The sequence below is a fragment of the Hippichthys cyanospilos genome, chromosome 11, assembly GCF_059441005.1.
Source record: "Hippichthys cyanospilos isolate Australia breed blue-spotted pipefish chromosome 11, RoL_Hcya_1.0, whole genome shotgun sequence".
NCBI lineage: Eukaryota > Metazoa > Chordata > Actinopteri > Syngnathiformes > Syngnathidae > Hippichthys > Hippichthys cyanospilos.
The window spans coordinates 12,153,418-12,174,402 of NC_142379.1; the positions used below are offsets into that span (position 1 = coordinate 12,153,418).

The following is a 20,985-nucleotide window of genomic DNA, read 5'->3' on the forward strand; positions in this document are numbered from 1 at the left end:
CCAATCGCTTCCAGCCAGCTTTAGGAAAAACTTGGTGGTTCCAGACATTTTCCATTTAGGAATAATGGTCATTATGCTCATTGGGACCTTCAAAGCAGAGATTTTTCTGTATACTTCCCCATGTTGTGCCTCAAGAGAATCTCATTCGGGTTCTACTGACAATTCCTTTGACTTCATGCTTGGTGTTTGTTTGTTTCATGCTTGTTTTGTTTTGGTGGACTCCAATCAAGCTGTAGAAGGCAATAGTTTAATTTAATACAATTTGAAAAGAAGCTGTAAGACAACATGTGGAAAAAGTGAAGCACTGTGAATACTTTCCAGATGCACTGTACATGTCTACTTTTTGCTCTTTATATTGCTGCAGACTAAATCACTCTTTTTATTGAGTTTTTTTATCTCTACTTTTAATTCAAGTGCTAATATATAGACGCTGTATTAAAACAATACACGAATGGTTGTTTTGTTACAACTATTAGTGCTACTTTTTACATTAGTTTGCATGTACTAAAGTATATGCAAATCCCTGGATAAAATGAAGAGGCCATGACAAAACTATTAGACTTTATGATTTTGCTATTAACGGATATTAAGTCTTGCATATATATATATATATATATATATATATATATATATATATATATATATATATATATATATATATATATATATATATATATATATATATATATATATATATATATATATATATATATATATATATATATATATACATATATATACATATATATATATATATATATATATATATATATATATATATATATATATATATATATATATATATATATATATATATATATATAAACTTAAAATGTGAAAATACCAAACCTACAGTGATAATTGTTATAAAGCTGACAGTAAACATGGACTTTAATAATCCTTTTTGTGTGATTATTCATGTGAGCAGTAGAACGATTAAGATTCTGGCCTGGCGCCACCTAATGTGCAAGCCACAGTTATCTATTATTTCATGAGTGAAGACGAATGGCTTCACACTCGGTGGACCGCAACGTCTGTCCTGTCCCGGTGTGGCGTCTTCAAGCATCGTCCGCATCACGTTCGCGCTTTAATCGCTGCGATCCTCTCGAGTGTCTGTTACTCTTTAAACTGACTCACCGGCATCTTCAGCAGCTCAAAGTTCAGATTCTTCGGGAGGTGTCGATGATGAAGGTTACGATGGACGTGAGGGGCTACCGGCAAGCGATGACTGGATGATGCAGATGAGCAGTTCAAGTGTGAGGGATGACACATGACAGGTCAACAAAATGATTTGTTAACAGGTTTCTGGCCATCTTTCGGTTTACACAGCATCGCATCGCAAAAAAGTCTGAAAAAGAGACACAGAACGATATCTGATGACTCATAACAGCCATGTACGTTCCAAAAGCCTGAAAAATAAGCACAAGAGAAGTGACAACGTGTGACAGATGTTTGCTACAAAAAAAAGCCTGAACGAGAGGCACAGACATGACAAACTGAACAAATTATATGATTCACAAAAGTCTGAAAAAGAGTACAGTTTGAAAACTTGCCAACACGTGGCAATAATCTGCTCCACAAAAACCTGAAAAAGGTAGCGCAGAATGGGAGAATCACCGTTGTTTTTAAAGGTAGTCATAAATATAAATATTGTTCTCAAGCTTTGTCTACTTCCTGAAAATGATAATTTCTCATGTCGTTCATACACACAGGTAAACATATACTGTATAACAGCTAGGCCCTCGCGGCACCTTTCCTCCAGTGGACTCTGTCCCTCAGCCTCCACGCTCCTCTGCTCATCCTGAAAATTAATTCACATGCACATCTCTGAGTGGCCCACGAACACATTAAGCCCCCAACCCGAGAGTTCAGGAGGCATCCTATTGGAAAAAAAAAAAAAAAAAAAAAAAACCACGGCCATCTGAGGCTCGCTGGCAAAACATCAGTTTGACCTTTCCCTCCTTGCTGTGTTCCCACCATTGTGCTGCTCATTGGTTTAGCTACAGGGTGGACCCTGAAAAGTTTTCTGAGGATAAAAAATATTTGATTTGGGACTGTTCTCATGATACACACCCACCAAATTTCATCTTGCGAAGTGGAAATTTTGGTAGCAATTAGACAAAATTTCTGTGAGCAGTCCCTTCAAACAATATGCAGAAATGGTCAAATTATCTTGAGACTTTCATGTGGTCCTACTCTTGATGTCTATCAAAGTTCCTAATGCTATGTTGGATTAGCTTTGGGGGCCTACCAAGAGTCATCAAAATGTAAAATTGCCACTTAGAACCAAAATGGAAACTTTTGCATGGCTTTTAAGGTATGATTGTTGAGACAGTCGTTTCGTGTCTTCTCATAAAAGCCATGCCTCGCAAACACTCTTTTTCTACTGTATCTCCAAATATTTTGGGGGGCTGAATTTAAAACATTAGGAGGTGCAGCCAAGATTCATCTAACCCTCTAATCTAGATCCAAAATGGAAACCTTTCTTTTCATGGCAGGCTTCTTGAGACTTTTATTGTGGATTTTCTCTAGACAAACTTCAGATTTCATGGTGCTAACTTAAGAAAAATAAATAAATACATAAATAAATAATAAAAGGCACTCATACAGGCTTCAGAAGCTGATTTTTGGAAACTAGCCAAACTAGCCATTATCCCTGGTGTCCATGTCTTATTTAGCACGCCATTTGTTGCTATGGGCTGATGAGGAAGACTTATTGGGGGAGTTTGGGTTACGCAACATTGGCTGCTTTGTGAAGGACAGGGAAACTATAATTGGGGGCCATTAGGAGACTTGGCCGGGGCCACTCATGCACATCCAGTTGGTAGATTGAGAACATGGTGACTGCACAGTCCCACCGCCCGTGTCCGTGTCCCTACCTGTCTGATTTACCCCTGCGTGACCCTCCCAACACAACACATACCTCCCTGTGTCCTTTGTCTTTAAATAAACCTTGACTAGAGTCAGGGACAAACTAAAAAGCAATCAAATAAAAAGTCACTTTTACGGCACTTGGAGGGCAATCTATAGGCCATCATTTACCTGTCTGAAACCACCTGTCAGGCTCTGTCTAGAGCTTTGAGCATTTTTTTTTCAATAATTTCAAACTCAAAGTTAAACACCATGTATGGTTGGATTAGGAATTGAAATCTAACAATACAGCGTACAATACATGAAATATGCAAGAATTTATGACAATGTTGCATAAACAACGATTTAAAACAACAATGCGTGAAGCACACTCTCAAGACTATTCCAGCAGGGCTTAAAGAAACAAAAGCATGAAAGTAAAAAAAAAAAAAAAAAAGTCATGGATTCAGTTTAGCATCTAAATTGTCAGACCAGAGGATTTCCTCTGGCATAAATGAATGGTAGTTATCTTATTTGGATTTAGTTCTGAAATTCTTTGAATGAAGCACGAATAGTAGTGTAGTAATGACAACAAACTGTGTCAGTTAAAGTTCAACAACCACAAAACAAATAGAACAAAATACAGTATTAGCGGTTTTGCCCAATGACAGCGAACATAAAATGCATAGTTAAACTTAACAAATATCCATATCACAGTGTGTAAATTTTAGCTAATGTATGCTAATGTACATGAATTAAGCTAAGATCTGCGATGGTAGCTTGAGCAAATGCTAACTTAAACTAATCAAGGTAAGATATGCTAAGTTCAAAGTGATAGTGTGTAAAGTTAAGCTAAACAATTGCTGATTTAAGTCCAATATGGTTAAGAAAAGAGTTCAGTCTTGGCGTGTAATGTTCATCTGAACAAATGCAAATTTAAAGCGATTTAAGCTACCAAATAGTTCACAAATCTCTTTCAAGCTCAAGTTACTGTAGTTAGCTGGCTTTTATGTTCTAATTCTGAGGTGCGTGAAATTGCTCGGTCGTTACGCATCGGTTGGAATGGATTAAATAGCATTTCCATTCATTTCAATGGGAAAAGCTGATTTGAAGACAAAGATGATTTGAGTTACAACCGGTTAGGGAATACATTTAACTCCTAAGTCAAGGAGCCACTGTATCGTGGATATAGGGTGTGCTTCCCAAACCGGCTGCAGTGTGGGTCCAAAAGTACAAAAACAGCTTCCTTTCATGAGGCCGCCATCTTTTTATGGTTTGAGCTGATAGCACACGCTAAACACAACAGACTACAAACATGTCAACATACCGTATGAACAGTACATTCCTTTGCATGACATATCATACCTTGTCTTTGTTACTTTCCGCAGTGTGGTGGAAGTCAGGGAAATGGGTTGAAGTCTTCCTCACCTGCCTCAAACAAAAGCTTTCTTATCTGAGCCGAACACTTTATGGAACATCACCTCATCACCTCATAATCTCATCTACTCATAATTCCGCAGCTGTCAAGGATAAGATCATCCACGTATCATAAATACATGATTTATACAAGGCCTCGGATTTAGCAAAAGCACTCACATTCTTAAGTAAAAGTACTTATATTTAAGGGGGGAAAGTGCAATCTGAAAGGTTCCTGTGTGCATTAATTTCAAAAGTATTGATATTATTTGTCAACTTTGTACTGTATCTGTTTTGATAACCCAGCAGAACGATAATAAAATGTGTCTTTTCCACCAAGAAATTGCTAGTGTTGGGAATACAATAAATAAATCAGATTTTTGTCGTCATTTTTATTTTGAAGATTCAAAAAAACAACCACAAAATGGAACTTCATCCTCGGACAAAACACAACAATATCCTTAAGCGTCATTCCAGACATACACTGAAAAAAACCTCAGAAATCCTTTTATATAAATAGCCAATTTTTTACTAAATATGTGCCTTTGACAGGAGCGTGTTCTTAACCGTTTAATGTGAGTTTTTTTTTCGGACCTCAACGAATAGCTTCTCAACATCAGGCATGTTATTTGACAACTCATTACAAAGAAAACATGCAGGAATGCACATGAAAACAAATTATTCGGTCCAAGAACTGTTCAATACTCAGTTCTATGTTTCTCTTTTCCCCTTTGGGATCTATAGCCCATCAAACACCCAGTTTTTTTGTTGTTGTTGTTGTTTTTTGCAACAGCCACCAAAAAAATAACACCTATAATACAAATGTTCATTGACAGAAATGTTTAGATGTAATATTTATTGTACTACTTTTTACAGCACTGAAAAACGTTAAGAATATTTCTGTCATGTTTTTAAACCATATTAAAAAAAATATATACCCCATTTTTTCCATGTTCTTATGTTTTTAAAAAAAAGCTCCAGGGAGTCACTAGGGGGGCACTTAAAAGGGAGTTGCGGGCCCCAAGTCTAAGCTGAAAAGCAGCAAATATTAAAGTATATTTACATACATTTTCATCCAAAAAAAAAGTTGGTTGGCAAGCATCAGATATGTGAGGAATATCTGTAAAAGTACTGTAAAAAAATTGAAATGCGATGAAAGTAAAAAATTTGAAAACTAAAAGATCCTTCTTAATGTAAAAGTAAACAGTTGTCAGCAAAACAAATACTCAAGTACGGCACATAAACCTATAAAAATCTCCTACCGAATAAAAAAAAGATGTTTAGAGAATCAAATGTAAAATAAGAATTTTCACCATTTAAATGAATGAAAATGCCATTTCATTCCATCCTTCCCCATAAAAAAAAATAATTGTGAAAACAGCACTCTCTAATATTGTAATTCATTAAACATTTTAGCAGTGAGACAATGAAATTGTATGTAAAACCAAACACATTTTGCCATATGCTTTATTTCAATTCAGTGTACATTGTGCTGCTCCAGGGTGTGCGTGCTATGGCTATACAGCATACACATATACAAGTTACTCCTCCTTATGCTGCAATATACCTAGTCGTTCTTCGCAGAGGATGAAAATTGTCTCCAAGTAGTGTAATAGTTACTGTCTACATGTGTTTCTCCACCGATTGTGTTCAAATACTATTTGTGTTCATCATTCAGTTCCTTTCTTTGATAACGTAAAAGGAAACAAAACGTCCGTTTTGTTCGGATATCTCGTTTTGGGTGACGTTGCACTCTTATCTCCCGCCCTATCACGGCACCGCGGGAAGGCATGTGACGTTGGGTAACATAATGCCATAAACCTTTATGACAGTCTCACACAACTTGGGCTTTGGCGAAAGGACGCTTGTTTGTTTACCTCTGCCAAGCAACAGATCACTGATTGGCTGCTAGGTGGAAATCTGTTTGAAAATTCGCTTGGATGTAGCATTATTACTTCTTTGTAATTTGAGGAAAATGGAGCCTTTGGTTAGAGGATTTTTGTCGTCTTTATGCTATTAGTGTAGGACGTGTTTTATCGCAATGCTCTCAACAGTACACCAGTTATGAAAAAAGTTTTAGCCATCAAGCGATGGAACCTATCAAATGATTTGAGCCAAAGAGGCCAGATTTAACAAAGCCATCATCAAAAGTAAAATGATCGTTTTTTGTCGATACCCTAATTGTCCTCTACTTCTAAAATGCCCTATGAGCTGGTGCTTTGGCTTCTCAGTAAACAATAACGAAAAGTCAACAAGGCATTGCAACAATGCAAATGTCACCCAAGCTGAGACCTTTTGGTTTCTTCCTAATCTTTTGAATGGCTCCATTAATGAACCTAATGGCATGTGAGCGATACTGCACCTGAGCGAAACCGCATGGGGTGACCGCCTCACAGACTTGCTCCATAGTGCAGCAAAGGAGACCGGGTAGGGAGGGCGTCATTTATGAAGCATGTCTGGCCCCACACCCACACCCACCCCCTCGAGGTGCCCTACACACAAGGGCAAAAAGACACAATCATCGACTATTAACTAATAATAGGCCGTCCATTAAGCTTTAAAGTAGAATTTGCATGAAGTCTTTCAGGCATAACTAACCAAATAATGTGACATGTTTTGTATATTGCAATTCTGTAACAACATAGCAAAAACCTCATGATGTACAGGTACATCTATTCAAAAATTTGCTTCTTCTTACCTTTTAAAAATCACTGTTAACCTATAATAAATGTTTGATCAGTGTCTTTATAAAGATAAATATATGTAATTATGTGATTAAAAGTAATTTGATCAAACGTGTTATTTCGAAAGTGTGCATCCTACTGGTAGGCTTTTGCATTAATAGGTACATAAGCAGTAACTCAGTTTCAAACCGTTTGGAGACTCCTGGTTTAAATGTAGTAATATTACGAAAAAACATTTTACTTTTATGACAGTACAAAATCATGCATTTTAACATTTTAAGGACAGGAAGTTCGACTAATTATAGCCATTTGGCATTTTGCATAAGGCTTTAGACTTTATTTTTTAAAAAAGCGGCACTTAGATCACAATTTTACAGTGTTTGTTGGACAGAAAGGAACTAGGATTTGCGGGTGGAGGGCAAGGCTGCCCTCTTGTGGTCATAATTCTGAGCCTGCAATGGAGTTCGAGGTGGTGAATTAGCGTTGGTAAAAAAAATGGTAATTGGAATTGGGATTTTTTTTAAAACATATAATACTGTACTACAATTTTTTTTAACACTAAATGTTTTATAACAGCCTTAAGGCATGCATTAAAATATGACTTCTGTGTGTTTCTATTATTAAGATGACATTTTCACTGTAAAATAAAGATTACAAAATGAATCATTCGCGCTCCTGATTAGCAGTGATGTCCCGCAGCAAGTAAGAACATGCATTCTGAGAAGTTAAATGACGCATTCAGCTGTTCAGCCCACACACATGCGTTGGCATTTTGATTTACTTGGCATTCTGTCTCCTTTGGCATTTTGTCTCTGTTGACCCTTCCGAGGTTTTCACTCTTTTTCTTTGTTTTGTTTTCAAATTCGCCCACTATCAACCTTGACTCAATTGTTTTAATGACGGTTTCCTCTTTAAAAAGTTGGGAAGTCAAAAATCGGTCGTTTAGAATTAGATGACTGAGTAGCCTACAATTTATCACAGCGACGATTATACTCAATTTAGATTTTAAGAATGGGTTCTCTTCTTTTTTAATCCCAGTAGTCTAGGTAATTTAAACCAGGTTATGATGCTAAAAATATTGATTTTTGCTGAAAAACTAATTGAAAAACCGTTGGGTTTACCTTGTTGAGGATTCAGATTTTAATTAAATCCATTTAGAATATGCCAGGCCCAGAAGGCCTATGATGATCTTGGTTAACTGAACTACTGGTTTTCTTGTGAGAAAAAAAAAAAAAATCTGTTAGAAAACTAAAATGAATGATTTGGGCGTTTTTGTCCAGCTTGGTTAACATTATTCCCACTAAACTGAGCTGACTTGGTGAAACAAAATATAACGGTACTTTATAATGTACTGGCTTCCGATATTTACATATATATTAAGATAAAAAAAATTACAATATACATGTTTGCTCACCCTCACGACCTAAAGGTTTTGGATGTAGTGGCGCCAGTCCAGATCTTTCCTGGGTAGCCTTGACAGGACTCCATTAGAGTCATCTAGGTCAAGAAGACGTAGATCCACCATTTTATATCTTTGGGGTTAAATTACGCTAAGCTAGCGGTTAAAACAATGACTTCTACTATTTGCATTTCAGTTTTGTTTTAATTTTGAATGGATTTAGCCTTTGTTTTGTAATCATCCATTTAGTATTACCATTAAAAGTTAGCCAACATTGGGTTAGGCTGATGAGATTTATTCATTAGAAAAATATACTTTGCTTTTACAAAAATCGAATTTAAATTGAATTTATACCTCCATCTAAAGCAAAATGTTGATTTATGTGAACTATTTAGCAACAATAGGTGAATAAAAGCTAAAATCAGTTGAATAAAAGCTAATATAATTTTAGCAAATTGGCTAAAATTATAACATTCATCTGCAAATTTTGCATGTTAAAATAGTTTAGTGTCCGATAATCCACTCTTAAGGCACATTTTTTCCCTATCCAACAAATAAAAACTTGCCAGTTGCAATTCAAACAATGACAAAAGACCAGGTTATAAGTCTTTTTTTTTTATTTCCTTGAGTTTTTTTTTTAATGCTGTTTTTTTTTTTTTGTTTTTTTTTTTTAGCAACAGCTAATAGTAAATGACTAGCAACTGTTCTCAAGCCGGAAACACCTTGTGTGAGGAGCAGCCCTAATATTTACAACAGCAACAATAACAACATGCCAGAGGCAAACAATCCGTTAAGTAACAGGAAGACTTCCCTTTTGGAGAAAAACAAAAAAACAAAACAAAAATATATCACAGTCAGCGCTAACATTTCGCTTGTGTTGGCTTTGCAGTGGACAAGTGAGACAATGATAGACATACTACGTCAAAATGCTTTTGTCTTTGGAGACTAAATGAAAATTGGGCACAGTTAGAAGACAGGAGCGCCTGACACAAGCTAGCTGCAGACATTTGAACAAAAAATTGGGGGGACAAAATTCTAAATTGTGGGTTTTTTTTAAGCATACATTGTAAAATAAAACAGAATTATTTGTTTGGAAAACATGCAGAAAACAAGTCTCACAAGCTAATTCAACAATGCTGAAGCTCGGGGTGACAAATGGAAGCGCTTGAGAACACCCTTATTTCACATTGTGGGGAAACTAATCGCAGACATAATGAATTCAAAAGTTGCGATATCTTTTGCCAAATAATTAGCTTTTATCATTAAACGTGACGTTTTGATACAAAAAAAAGGAAAAAAAAATGCTACGACTGTTTGGTAAAAGCTATTCAAACTTTTAACATTTCTTTGTTGAATAAACAAATTAGCTCTATCATTAAGATTAATGACAATGAAGAAAAACTTAATTGTTAAGTGAACAAAAGTCAAAGGAAATTTAAAAGGTTTGGATACTTTCAAAGAATTTGGAGCATTGCGGTTTTGATTGCGGAAGTGTTTTAAGGCAATGCCTCAACCGTTTGGTAGAACACGTCCAATCGTTTCAACATTTCCCATTTAAAAAAAAAAAAAAAAAAAAAAAAAAATCGCACAAATTAAGATTTTTCAAAAGGGACAAAAAAAATTGTGTGACTTCGTTAACCAAACCTCAAATGAAAAGCTTGATTTTTTTTTCCATTTGATGGTTTTCAAACCAGTTTTTTAACAATCATTAAACTAACAACAAATAAAACTCAGTGCTATATTTGATAGAAGATATCTGATCTTTTGAAAGTATTACCTAAATAAACAAAGGAGCCCTGATCAATAGGATCGATTTTGATACAATTATTTGTGAAAGAATCTTGATTTTCAAATTGAAAAAAATAAAATAAAATCTTCAACCAAATTGGAGCACTGCAGCTATTTTTAAGATGGTAGTTGGTTTACACAAACTCAATGATCAAAATAATCAACAACAGCAAGGGAAAATATAAATACGTATGATGTTCGTATACCTTCCACCAAACAGGAGCACTGAACGTTGTTTTTTTTTTTTTATTCTTAAGGTTTAAAAAAAAAAAAAAAAAAGCATTACTTATTTTGATGAGGTTGCCACCGGACTATTGACAAAAACGGTAATCAAACTTCAACGACGTCCGAGAGCCTCCGTTACTTGATCTGCAGCCACCAATTTAAACTAACCATCACCTCGGAATTCCACGATATTAACGAAAAGTACGGGTTGCATTGAACCGGCAACCGCTAAGTCATTTCACGCAGACGTTTGTACGAAATAAATTTGTCGCCCATGCAGCTGCATCATTATGTTATGTTGTCATTTTTATACAGAACGAGATTCTTTAGCCTCAGATAGCTTTGAGGAGCAAAACCAATGAAAAGAGGGGGAAGGGGGGGGTCCTCAGCCCGACTTGAAGAGCAGGATAGCAACTTGGCCCAAGTAGAAGTAGATGAAATGTTTGGTCTCGTGAGTCACGTAGCTGCCGAAGTTACGACCCACGATGCAGTGCCAAGTGGGATTGTACTTTTTGTCGAATTCCTGACAAAACATCAAAAGGTGAACATAGTCAATTGTCATTGTGAGGTACCGACAGGTAACGAGAGGAGACATTTTACTCACCTATCGAACACCAACGTTAAGCTAAGACTAAACTTCCTTAGTGCTTACTCTGAAACCCTTTCAAAACATTTCTGGTAGACTACTTATTAGGAACGGGACGAGATCTCACGAGACGAGATCTCACGCGATTAGAACGCCGTGCGATATCTCGTCCCTGCACGGCACGAGGTCCTTCTTTGGGCAGTGTTTTGGTAATGGAGTATACAGGACAATGCACCGCTCGTTTCCGTTCTGACGGTGAAACAAACGTGATAAGACTTCAAAACATTTACTTTGAAGCTATTTCCGGAAGCATGTTGCAAGAAAAGTTGACTTTGACGACCTGCTGCTGCAAGTTTCGTCTCCATACAAACGCTACCTTGTCCCAAATCACATTCAATTGCTAATTCAGGGCGAGGGGGGAAAAAAAAACAACAAAATTACACTGGCAGTTTATTGTGCCTGTTGCCAGCTTTTGGGGCAGCCAGTAACATATACTAGCCGCAAGCTAGCAGCACTTGACTGCTTTACATTAGATGGTGAGTGCAAGTCGGATTAGCTTTCAAAGACAGTTGCACTTCTTACTGACGTATGTATGACTTGACACTTTTGAACAAACTGGCTTTAAAATCTCTGTATTATTAACTTAAAAATATCTTTAAAAAAATAAAACACAAAAGACATTCATGATACAGTAAGTGGAAATGTGTAATTTGGTCTTGTGCGCTTTTTATATATTATATACTACTTTCAAATCACCTGTGACATGTGCATTTAAGTTTTCCAATTGAATAAAAACACGGCAAAAATAAGGCCAAATACCATGACTAACAGGAGTTGTATGCATTTTGATAAAATATTCAGAATTAGGAAAAAAACTCCAGATGTACCTGATCATTATTTTGTTTCAGTAAAAAGCAAATTTATGTTAGGCATTATATTACAAATTTTGCAAAAATCACGTCTTTCAGACTCAATCCCGTTAGACATGTTGTCTTGTGGGATTTTTATCCCATTATCCCATTCCTACTATTTAGTGAACAGACAAACTGTAACAGCAAAAGTGTGTGTGTGTGTGTATATATATACACACACACACACACATACATACATACATACATACATACATACATACATGCACACACACTTACTATCTATTATGTCAGCACAATTCATTGAATTTTAATTGCAATATTGGCTGCCATGATTAATTAAGCTGATCCTCGACGATATTAACTTCTACCAAGCCAACAACACTACTTGTCAAATATAGTACAAATAAAGTACTTTGTCATCCTGCCACCAAGGGGCAATGTTTGCACATGTTTGCATGACAAAAGCCCCTGCTTTTATTGCCCTAATATGTTAATTACCAGTGTAAAATGGCGTTGAGGTTCTCACCTGGTTCCTAACATAAACAGTGGTAGCTGTCAATTAATTTTAAAATTCTGTTTGGCAAGAAATTTGAATACATTTGGTTTGAAATGACCAAAATAACATTTTGACTGCTAATTGATTAAAATTAGCTTAAAAGTAAACAATGTGCTTAGTTCTACGTAGGCTTTTTTTTTTCATTGGTTTGCACACAGCAAGTAAGTTAGCCATGTTTTCCTGTGTGCCATGTGTTTTCATTATTATTTATGTATCTATTTTACTTTATTATTATTTGTATTAAGCCTTGAAGCCCTGTTTATTTACTGTTTGTTTAAGAAATATATACACACACATTATTGTTTTCTGACTTATACCGGCCCTGCAAAATTTTACTCTCACGCCAAATCAGAATTTTAATGTCACTGTTGTGTATGTGCGTGCGTGTGTGTGTTTTAAGTGACTCGGCGTCCCTCCGGTCACCTTCTTGATGTAGGCTGCGATGTCCTTCTCGATGTTGTACTTCTCCATGGCCTGCGTGGCGCAGTCCACGGCGTCCTGCTGCATGTCCTCAGACATGTCTGCGTTCTTGATGACGGCCTTCCTGTCAGTCATGACGAAGGTAAGGATGAGGAAGAACCTGAGGATGAGGAAGCCTGTGTGGAAGAGAGTCACGCTCATTTTATGACGGGGTGGAAGTCAACACAGACACAACACAGGGATAAATGACATGCCCATCAAAAGACGACTGTAGCACATTCGAGCTAATTATGTAGCCTAGCTCATAGCCTACAAAGTCGTTACTGCGTTCTAAAACTTCCATTTTTAACGCGTCACAGACATGACTTGGGGAAACTTGATACAGGTGGGGTGACATTACTTCGTCAAATCAATTGGGCCGAGAGGCATATTAGGCATTCGCCATTTTCAATTCAACATCAATCGCGTGTGTGTCTCACGTGTTTTGGGAATAAAAACGCCAAGTATGAAACAAGTAATTCAATTCACCGCAGCCCTCCAAATATATTAAAATGAGCTTACCTTTGATTGAGACGAAGGGCAACGAAGCGTCCCAAATGTAAATGCCGGCGGGTAAGTTTGTCGAGATGGTCTGTATAATTATGACTGTAGTTTTGCTTTTGTTTTAAAGCGCAATGGGCTTATTGTAGGAAGGTACGTTTGCGCTCCACTCGGGCTTGCTCCGGCAATATGCCCCGCCCCTCCGTTACAAACTTCGGATTCCTATTGGCCAGCCACCGCCTCATCGCGTTGTGCAGGCGTTTTCCAGCAGCCGCTCTATGCCGGCATCTTATTTCCTCCCACAATGCAACATTCGCCCGTGGCGTAAATGCATAGAATTATCACATTGGATTTCAAATATTTTGTTACAATGTCTTATTTTTTTCTTCTTACGCGGACGTTATAATTATATGGAAGGTCTGCTCGATTGTATTTTTGTTACTGTCCTTTGTTCACTGTTAAGGTGACAAAGGATTTTTTTAAGATGACTAAAGTATGTCAATAACTAAAAATTATCAGATTGTGGTGAATCGAAACTCAAAATATTTTATTATGCTTATCGAATCGTTAAAATTGTGATGCTGAAATCCACCTACATCAATGTCAGCTCATTTTTTTTATACATTGCTAACCAGATGAAAGTGCTAGTTACCTTATTGCAGATTAAAAAAAAAAAATCAAGAGTCATTTTGTGTCTGTGAAGTTGTTTTATTAAAAATGCTAGAAGAAAAAAGGGTTTGATTAAGCAAAGAAATCAACATTCAAACTAGTGCCCAGTAAGAAACACTCCCCAAATTTTCCCCGCATACCAGGCATCTACGATTCCATCCTTTGATCCAACTTCCTGGTCCTGTTTTTCTTGTCAATTTGCTCGCCATTATCACTGAAAACTTTGTAAAAGATAGGCAGGTGGCAGGCTATTTAAAAAGAAAAAAAAATAATAAAGGAAAAAGTTGCTCCGGGAGGTCCCCCGTTAATTAGTTCTGAAAATTTTGTTGGGAAATCCTGGAAAACTGATCCCGTTCCCGAGCATCCATCCATGCCTATAATCCCTTTCCTAAAAAAATCGATCCAGCTCCAAAGGATTGCGATCCACTGAGCCACTCCTCTCCAATCAAAACCTTGAAATACCAGGAAGAAAATCAGAGGCAGACCGTTAGAACAGATCATATAAAAATTGGGGGCAAAAAAAAAAAAAGCGAAAGTGCAGGGAAAAAAAATCCCTACATTGCATCGTTTGATTTTTTGTTTACATAAGACAGCAAAGATGTTACATTTTAATCACAACACTTTGTTTTTAACAGGCCAAAGAGGCGCGTTTCAATTCTATGACATGCACAGGAATAAAGCAATGACATGGATTGACGGAATGTGAAGCATACCATGGCCTCCATTTGATGTCCTATCCTGACCATACAAATGAAATGTGCTCCACCACAATGGGTTTTTATTCCAAATCACTTTAATCCTTCTCGAAGTCTAAAGGAAGACACAAGGTAAAATAGTTAAAGCGTTGAGTCTCTGTCCAAATATCCAATGACAAGAAGCTATTTTTTCCTTGCAAAAACATTGTCTGGTTTAACATTTTTTCACCTTTTTTGAAGGGAGGATAAATGGGGGAAAGGGGGGGGGGGATAGGAGGAGAGAGGGAGTGTACAACTACATACCAAACTCCTCTACAAAAAAAAAATAAAAATAATAAAAAATGTTGGGGTTACATCTAGGGTTGCAAAATGGGACAAAAGCATGATTTACTAAATTGAGTGTTGGCTTTCAAATAGGAAAAGCGGTAGGGATAGATGTTTTAATAGTAGTTTAAAAGTGTCTATATTAATCTCCTTGGAATCAGTACATTGCTCACTTCCATTTAATGTTTTGAGTTGGTCTTTTATGATCGGAGTTCCATTTTTTTTTTCTTTAAGTTCTTGAATCGTTGAATGTTTTTTCTCGGGAGGAAGGATTGAACTCAGCCTTTTTTGTTCAATGACTTCAGGAAGTGATTGTTCAATAAGTCTGAAAAAAGTAATTTCACCGATGTCCTACGGAAATTTACAGCAAACCTTCTGGAAATGTGCTGGACATTCCCCACACATTTTGCAACCCTAGTTACATCATAGGGCGGGCGGGAGGGAGGGCAAACAGGGGGAAACGACACCGGCATTCCTAGGAACGGGATCGGGATCGAGAGCAGCTGTGTCGCGGCGAGTAACGCGGCGACGCCCGTCCACGTCCTCGGGAATCGCTGCGGCTTCGACTGCGGCTGCGGCTGGGGGTGCGACTGCGGCTCCTGCTCCGACTGCCGCGGCTGCGGGAGCGGGATCGTCCGTAACTCGGGCTGCGGGGACCGTCTAATTTCACGCGAACGTACGCCGTTTCTCCCTGGCGGCACACAAGAGAACTGCACATTGTAGATGGAAGGGTGCAGATGGCAGTAAGGGGTTGGTGGCACAGTGTGTGGGGGGCGTGGCCGGGAAAGTGTACTCACCTTACTTGGCACACGCACATAAATCCGCAGTGCCAAGAGACCAAACCGCTAACAACATACCTCATGAGAGCGGAATTTGGAGTTGTCCAGCTTTCGAACAGCATAGGTCATGTCTTCCTTGCGCACAAACTCTACAACGCCCGTTCCATCTCGGTACACGTCAGCATAGCACACGTCACCCGCCTCACGCATGTGGTCCTTCAAGTCCTGCCAGCTGCCGCTTTGGGGGAGACCTAAACACAAAGTTGCCACTATCATCTTACTATAAGGGGACACCAAGACAATGTTATCACGGACTTATTTCATTTGAATTTTAATAGTGTTTTTTTTGTCCTATTTTTATTTTCATAAATCCTTCGATACTGGGCTATAGAATGTAAATACTGTACAGTGTTCCCTCATTTTTCAAAGTTAACGGGGACCCAACCCCCCCCCACGAAATGTGAAATTTGTGTGAAATAGTCATTTTCATCCATGAGTATGTGGGTACCAGAACTTTTTACATGTGAAAAGTATTTATACTTTACATAGATGACAATTATTAGTGTGGTACACATATTTACTTAAATCTTAAATTATTAAACCTTATGCAGTAACTGAATTGTTATCCCTTCTCGTTTCCACGTCTTGTATGTCTTGATTGAATGTAGTCGGGATCACGGCGAGCCGCAGTTGCCCTATGAATAGGTGCTCGGCTATCTAACTAGAGTGAAGCAAGTAGCTGACCAAACATGATAACAAACAGGGTTGACTCTTGAAATTCCAATGTATTACAAAAGGTAAAAGGATCCCAAAGCTGTCTCTTTCAGCCGCTTGAGTGTGATTGACTCAGAGTACTATGACTACGTACAGCCAAGACATGGATACGAGAAGGGATAGCAGTACATTTACTGTACAAGATTTAACAATGTAAGATTAAAGTAGCATGTGTACTGCCGGCGGCATTTGCAATTTCAGTCAACTCATCTGTTTAGCGTCTAGCAAACCTTCACAGCGTCTTTCCAAAATACAGCCTTTTTTTCCCCAATTTTTTTTTAAAAACAACAACAACAAAAAAGGTGAAGCCTAAAAAAGGTGAGGCAAGAAGTAGTGAGGGATTTCTGAAGGCAGTAAGTATTCTCTCGTAAGGAATCCTATTTGCGTTGTCCAGGCTTTCCTTATAACGGAATTTCCTTATGCGGGGAAAAAACAGTACATGTCCTGCGTGAATGTTCAAGTATGTTAACTAAATACAGTACATGTGTAACAAAACGAGCAATAAAATGCAAAAATATATTGTCAAAAACCTCTATCAAACAAAAACGACAATATTTAGAACATGTACTGTACACCAACGTAACGCTGTAACGCCAATACAGTGCAGTACTTTATTTTTAATGTTGAGTTTTGAGCGCCTTGGAAAAAAAACAAACTAGTCTTATTTTGAATTGTTGTGTTGGCTTCATTTCTTGCTTTATGAAAATGTTTGCCTGCATATTATGCAGTTGTGATGCTAATTGCAAGTAATTGCCCTGTTGATCATCGCTGATGTCTGGTGATTCTTGAGCGTCGAGCCATAAGCAATTTTTTCTGAAAAAGTAAATTGCCAGAATACGAAGCAAAAATGAATTCCTTGTTTTTTAAAGTCTCATAGATAAGAGTCTTTACGACTCAAAGTGTCTCCCACTATGATCAATTGGGTGCATTTCACGGTCACTCTTCCACAGCCCTCAATGTAAATTAATTGTAGAAAATTTAACGCATATGTTTATTTTTCCGGGTTCGGGAATTACTGTTTGACAGAGGTCCGTATTCGGGAATACTTCCAGTATACCAATTGTCCTGGCTGTGTGCATATTGGCCTCTTGGGGGCTGTATGGAGCAATGCATGAATGAAGCACAGAATGAGGTGAGAGTAGAAAAAGAAAGCCAAGCTTAAGGTCTATTAGTATATGATTACCACTAGGGGTGTGCCCCTGCACCCTTCAAACAAACGATTCACATAAGAATTGGGATTCTCATTTACTAAGAATCGAAATGATTTAAATTCAACCAAAGCATTTCTAAACAATGTTTTTTTGGAAATGGCAATCAATTCTGAATTGAATTGTATACCAAAAACTCGGGAGACAGTCAAATATTTTCAACCCAAATTATTACTGTAGTTTTCACAGACTAGTAGGAGTATGCACTTGTGCGTATTCTTATATTACCTGTGTGAATATGAAAACAGCTTATTAAGCTTTTTTTTAAATTTGCATGACAAAAAAATAATGCTAAAAAGTTACTTGCCAGGCCTGTGATGTATTTAAAATAACATTGACAGCAAAGGTTAAACCCCTGGGATAAAATCATCTGATTTGCTTTGTTTCCAACCCTGTAAGCATCACATTATGCTAGCATATTCAAACTGAGATGGATTCGTCAAACTTGTGGTAGCAACAACACGTGCTGGGCTTTTTATAGCATCAAAGTCATTTGGCTTCAAATACTTCCTTTGTGTGTTGCCTTAATGCTGCTGCCACTTGTCAACGTCATCTCAAAGCAAACCTTTAAAGATGTCCTCGACATGCACTCAGTTTTTTTTTTTTTTTTTAAATAAGAAAAGTATGCAGCACAAATTAAAGTTGTTTTTAGACCATTTTAGACCTAAACTAAAATTAAAGGATTTTGAATGAAAGTCGATGTCAGCGGCATAGCAAGACAATGCAGCACGCTTACCAGACACAACCACCCTGTACTCGGAGCGCCTGGATGGAGGTCCGTATCGGCCCCTGGTGGCTCCTCCGCCGCCAGCCCCGCCAAAGCTGCTGCCTCTGGTGCCCCTGCCACTCCGGGGAAACTCTACGCGCAGTCGGTAGCCGTCGTAGTCATATCCGTCCCGGCCGTAGACAGCATCCCCGGCATCCCTGCACACAAAACAGAAGGTGTAAGTCACCGTGACAATGTGCGCATTCTAACCATATGTTCGCTCACGCTGCATGTGCGATGGGCTGTAGAGCACTGTGAATCTTCTGGAACATTTCAGCTAATTATTTTTGATCAAACTGAGGGATTTTGTAAAATACTCAATATTGGAACTTTTCCATGATGATTGAAGTTATCACATTCAAGCATAAATATACATATTTCATTTTTTCACAAGTAGTGCCATCAAGTGATAAATTAAAAAAAAAAAGATGACTTGCATAAACTTCCATAATATGATCATGATTAATCACATTTACTCGACTATTTTATACAAGAATTGATGAAATTTACTTATAAATATAAATCACACATATATATATATATATATATATAAAATGATTATATATATATATATATATATATATATATATATATATATATATATATATATATATATCAGTGTTTACTTAAAAATATAATCATTTGAGTAAGAAATAATATTTTGTTTAAAGACTATTGTAATCACTTTTATCCTTTAATGCTATTTTTATTCTAGAAAAAAAACTCCCAAATCTGATCAATACCGGCATTTTTTTATTATTATAGTCCTATTAAAACTATTCTCAAAACTTCTCATTTATAGGTTTAGGCCTTCACATCGGCTCCACACTAAAAGTGTTTGTAAGGCCCAGCGGAGTTTGAGCCAGGTATTTTTGCTCTAACTTTGCTCTAACTCTAATAATTGCATGTCTTGATCTTGGCCTTGCAAAGTGCACAAATTATTTTTATTTTTCTAATGAGCTGTTGAGCAATTTTTTAAAGTGAAAGAACATAAATGCCCATCTTTGTCTTTGTGCCTTTGACACTCTACGGTAGGGTTGGTTGCAAAGTTCGGAGAGATCAACTGCCACATGAAGTAAATAGAAATAGAGTTAACAGAGTTGTTTTACTGCTATATAAAACTTTAATATCTTAAGTGAGGCTTTTGACATTGACAGCCAAAATATCTTCTGTCTTAATAGCTCTCCTTGCCAACACGTGAGCGCATTACAGTAACTTAATACCTTTAATTCTATTTCTTTTTTGTTTACTCAACCGGCAGAATGTCTAAAGCTTGCTCTTAACACAAATCTTTGGCTCATAAAACAAAGAGTAACGAAAATAGCCAAATTGACGGTTCTTAACTATAAGACAAAAAGCAAAGCAAAAAAACTTGTAGCCTACCTCACTATGAAAGTTTAAGAATGAACGTCCCTGAAGGTAAATAAAAAAGAATTTAACGATCTAATATAGAAACTGCTTAGATTTAACGGGAGTGAATTATTACACTATGAAATGTACCACAATTCATTTGTATCATACCTCGAGTATCGAAAATACACCATGGCCTACCAACGTTTAAATCGGAAATGTGGTTATTTTGGTCAAATACAATTTCCACAAATGCTTTGAAGATAATCAACCTTTAACTTTTCATAATTTCCTAAATCATATCTTATCACAACAAAATCATCGGAAAACGAGAAGAATGAAGTTGCCTTGCATGCGTGAACCTTCACCATTACTATTACCTAGGAGACAAAGATAAACACAAATCTTGGCGCGCATGTAGGTCTCATTTCTTGACAGTTACAGCGAGTAAACAACAGTTTAGGCACGTATATCAAATGAAAATGTTGTGGAATTACGGTAAAACCGTTTAACGGGATCAGTGTATGGTCAGGATCTGTGAATAAAAGAAAGTTAGCCGTTAGCCACAAAATGGCCGCCAAGCTAACAGTATTGCCTTACCTCGGGTCTTCAAACTCAATAAAAGCGAACGGAGGTCCTCCTCTGCGGTTTTTGAGGTCGATGTCTCTAATGGTGCCGTATTTGTAGAAGACCTCTTCTACGTCTTTGGTGCGGATATCTGGAGGGAGGTTGCCCACGTAGATTCGGCAATCGTTATTCCCCGCCGGGCCCCGCACAACGCCAGACATCGTGATGAGATGTGGCTAGTTATCTACCGCTGCCAATGCTGGTCGGGTTTAATTGAATAAAACAAAAATAAAACTCCCCGCGATGTGTCGTCCCGAGCTAAGACAAAGCATTCAATTCCGTGCAAGAAACTGGTTAGACTCCGCATAGGTTGTGGAGTTACGTTTTAATTCCAGTCTTGCAGAGTGCTGCTTCCATCCGCCTCCACCGAGCGTTCCCTTTCCCCTCCGCCGCACACCGAAGTTCCGGTGTGGCTTCGACACGCAACTAAATCCGCGAAAAAAAGTAATCCACAGCC

The 20,985-nt window shown here is 37.5% G+C and overlaps 2 protein-coding genes across 4 annotated transcripts; both read right to left on the bottom strand.

The window, feature by feature from the left end:
• Positions 1-8,948: 8,948 nt before the first annotated feature.
• Positions 8,949-13,528, bottom strand: dynll2a (dynein, light chain, LC8-type 2a). Its single transcript, XM_088428543.1, has 3 exons — positions 13,358-13,528; positions 12,800-12,972; positions 8,949-10,885 (listed from the first exon to the last, which is right to left on the bottom strand). Exons 2-3 carry the CDS (start codon positions 12,929-12,931, stop codon positions 10,748-10,750), a joined length of 270 nt encoding a protein of 89 aa, XP_088284669.1. The 5' UTR covers positions 12,932-12,972; positions 13,358-13,528; the 3' UTR covers positions 8,949-10,747.
• Positions 13,529-14,023: 495 nt separating this feature from the next.
• On the bottom strand, positions 14,024-20,924 carry srsf1a (serine and arginine rich splicing factor 1a). 3 transcript variants are annotated; one of them, XR_015867317.1, is made up of 6 exons: positions 20,502-20,924; positions 18,522-18,709; positions 15,882-16,054; positions 15,492-15,715; positions 14,719-14,815; positions 14,024-14,457 (listed from the first exon to the last, which is right to left on the bottom strand). XR_015867317.1 is itself a non-coding variant. In XM_088428542.1 (4 exons), exons 1-4 carry the CDS (start codon positions 20,687-20,689, stop codon positions 15,500-15,502), a joined length of 765 nt encoding a protein of 254 aa, XP_088284668.1. In that variant the 5' UTR covers positions 20,690-20,924; the 3' UTR covers positions 14,024-15,499. The 3 variants fall into 3 exon arrangements, 1 of the variants encoding a protein (XP_088284668.1); XR_015867316.1 differs by having other exon boundaries at positions 14,719-15,715; XM_088428542.1 differs by having other exon boundaries at positions 14,024-15,715.
• Between the last annotated feature and the right edge of the window lie 61 nt (positions 20,925-20,985).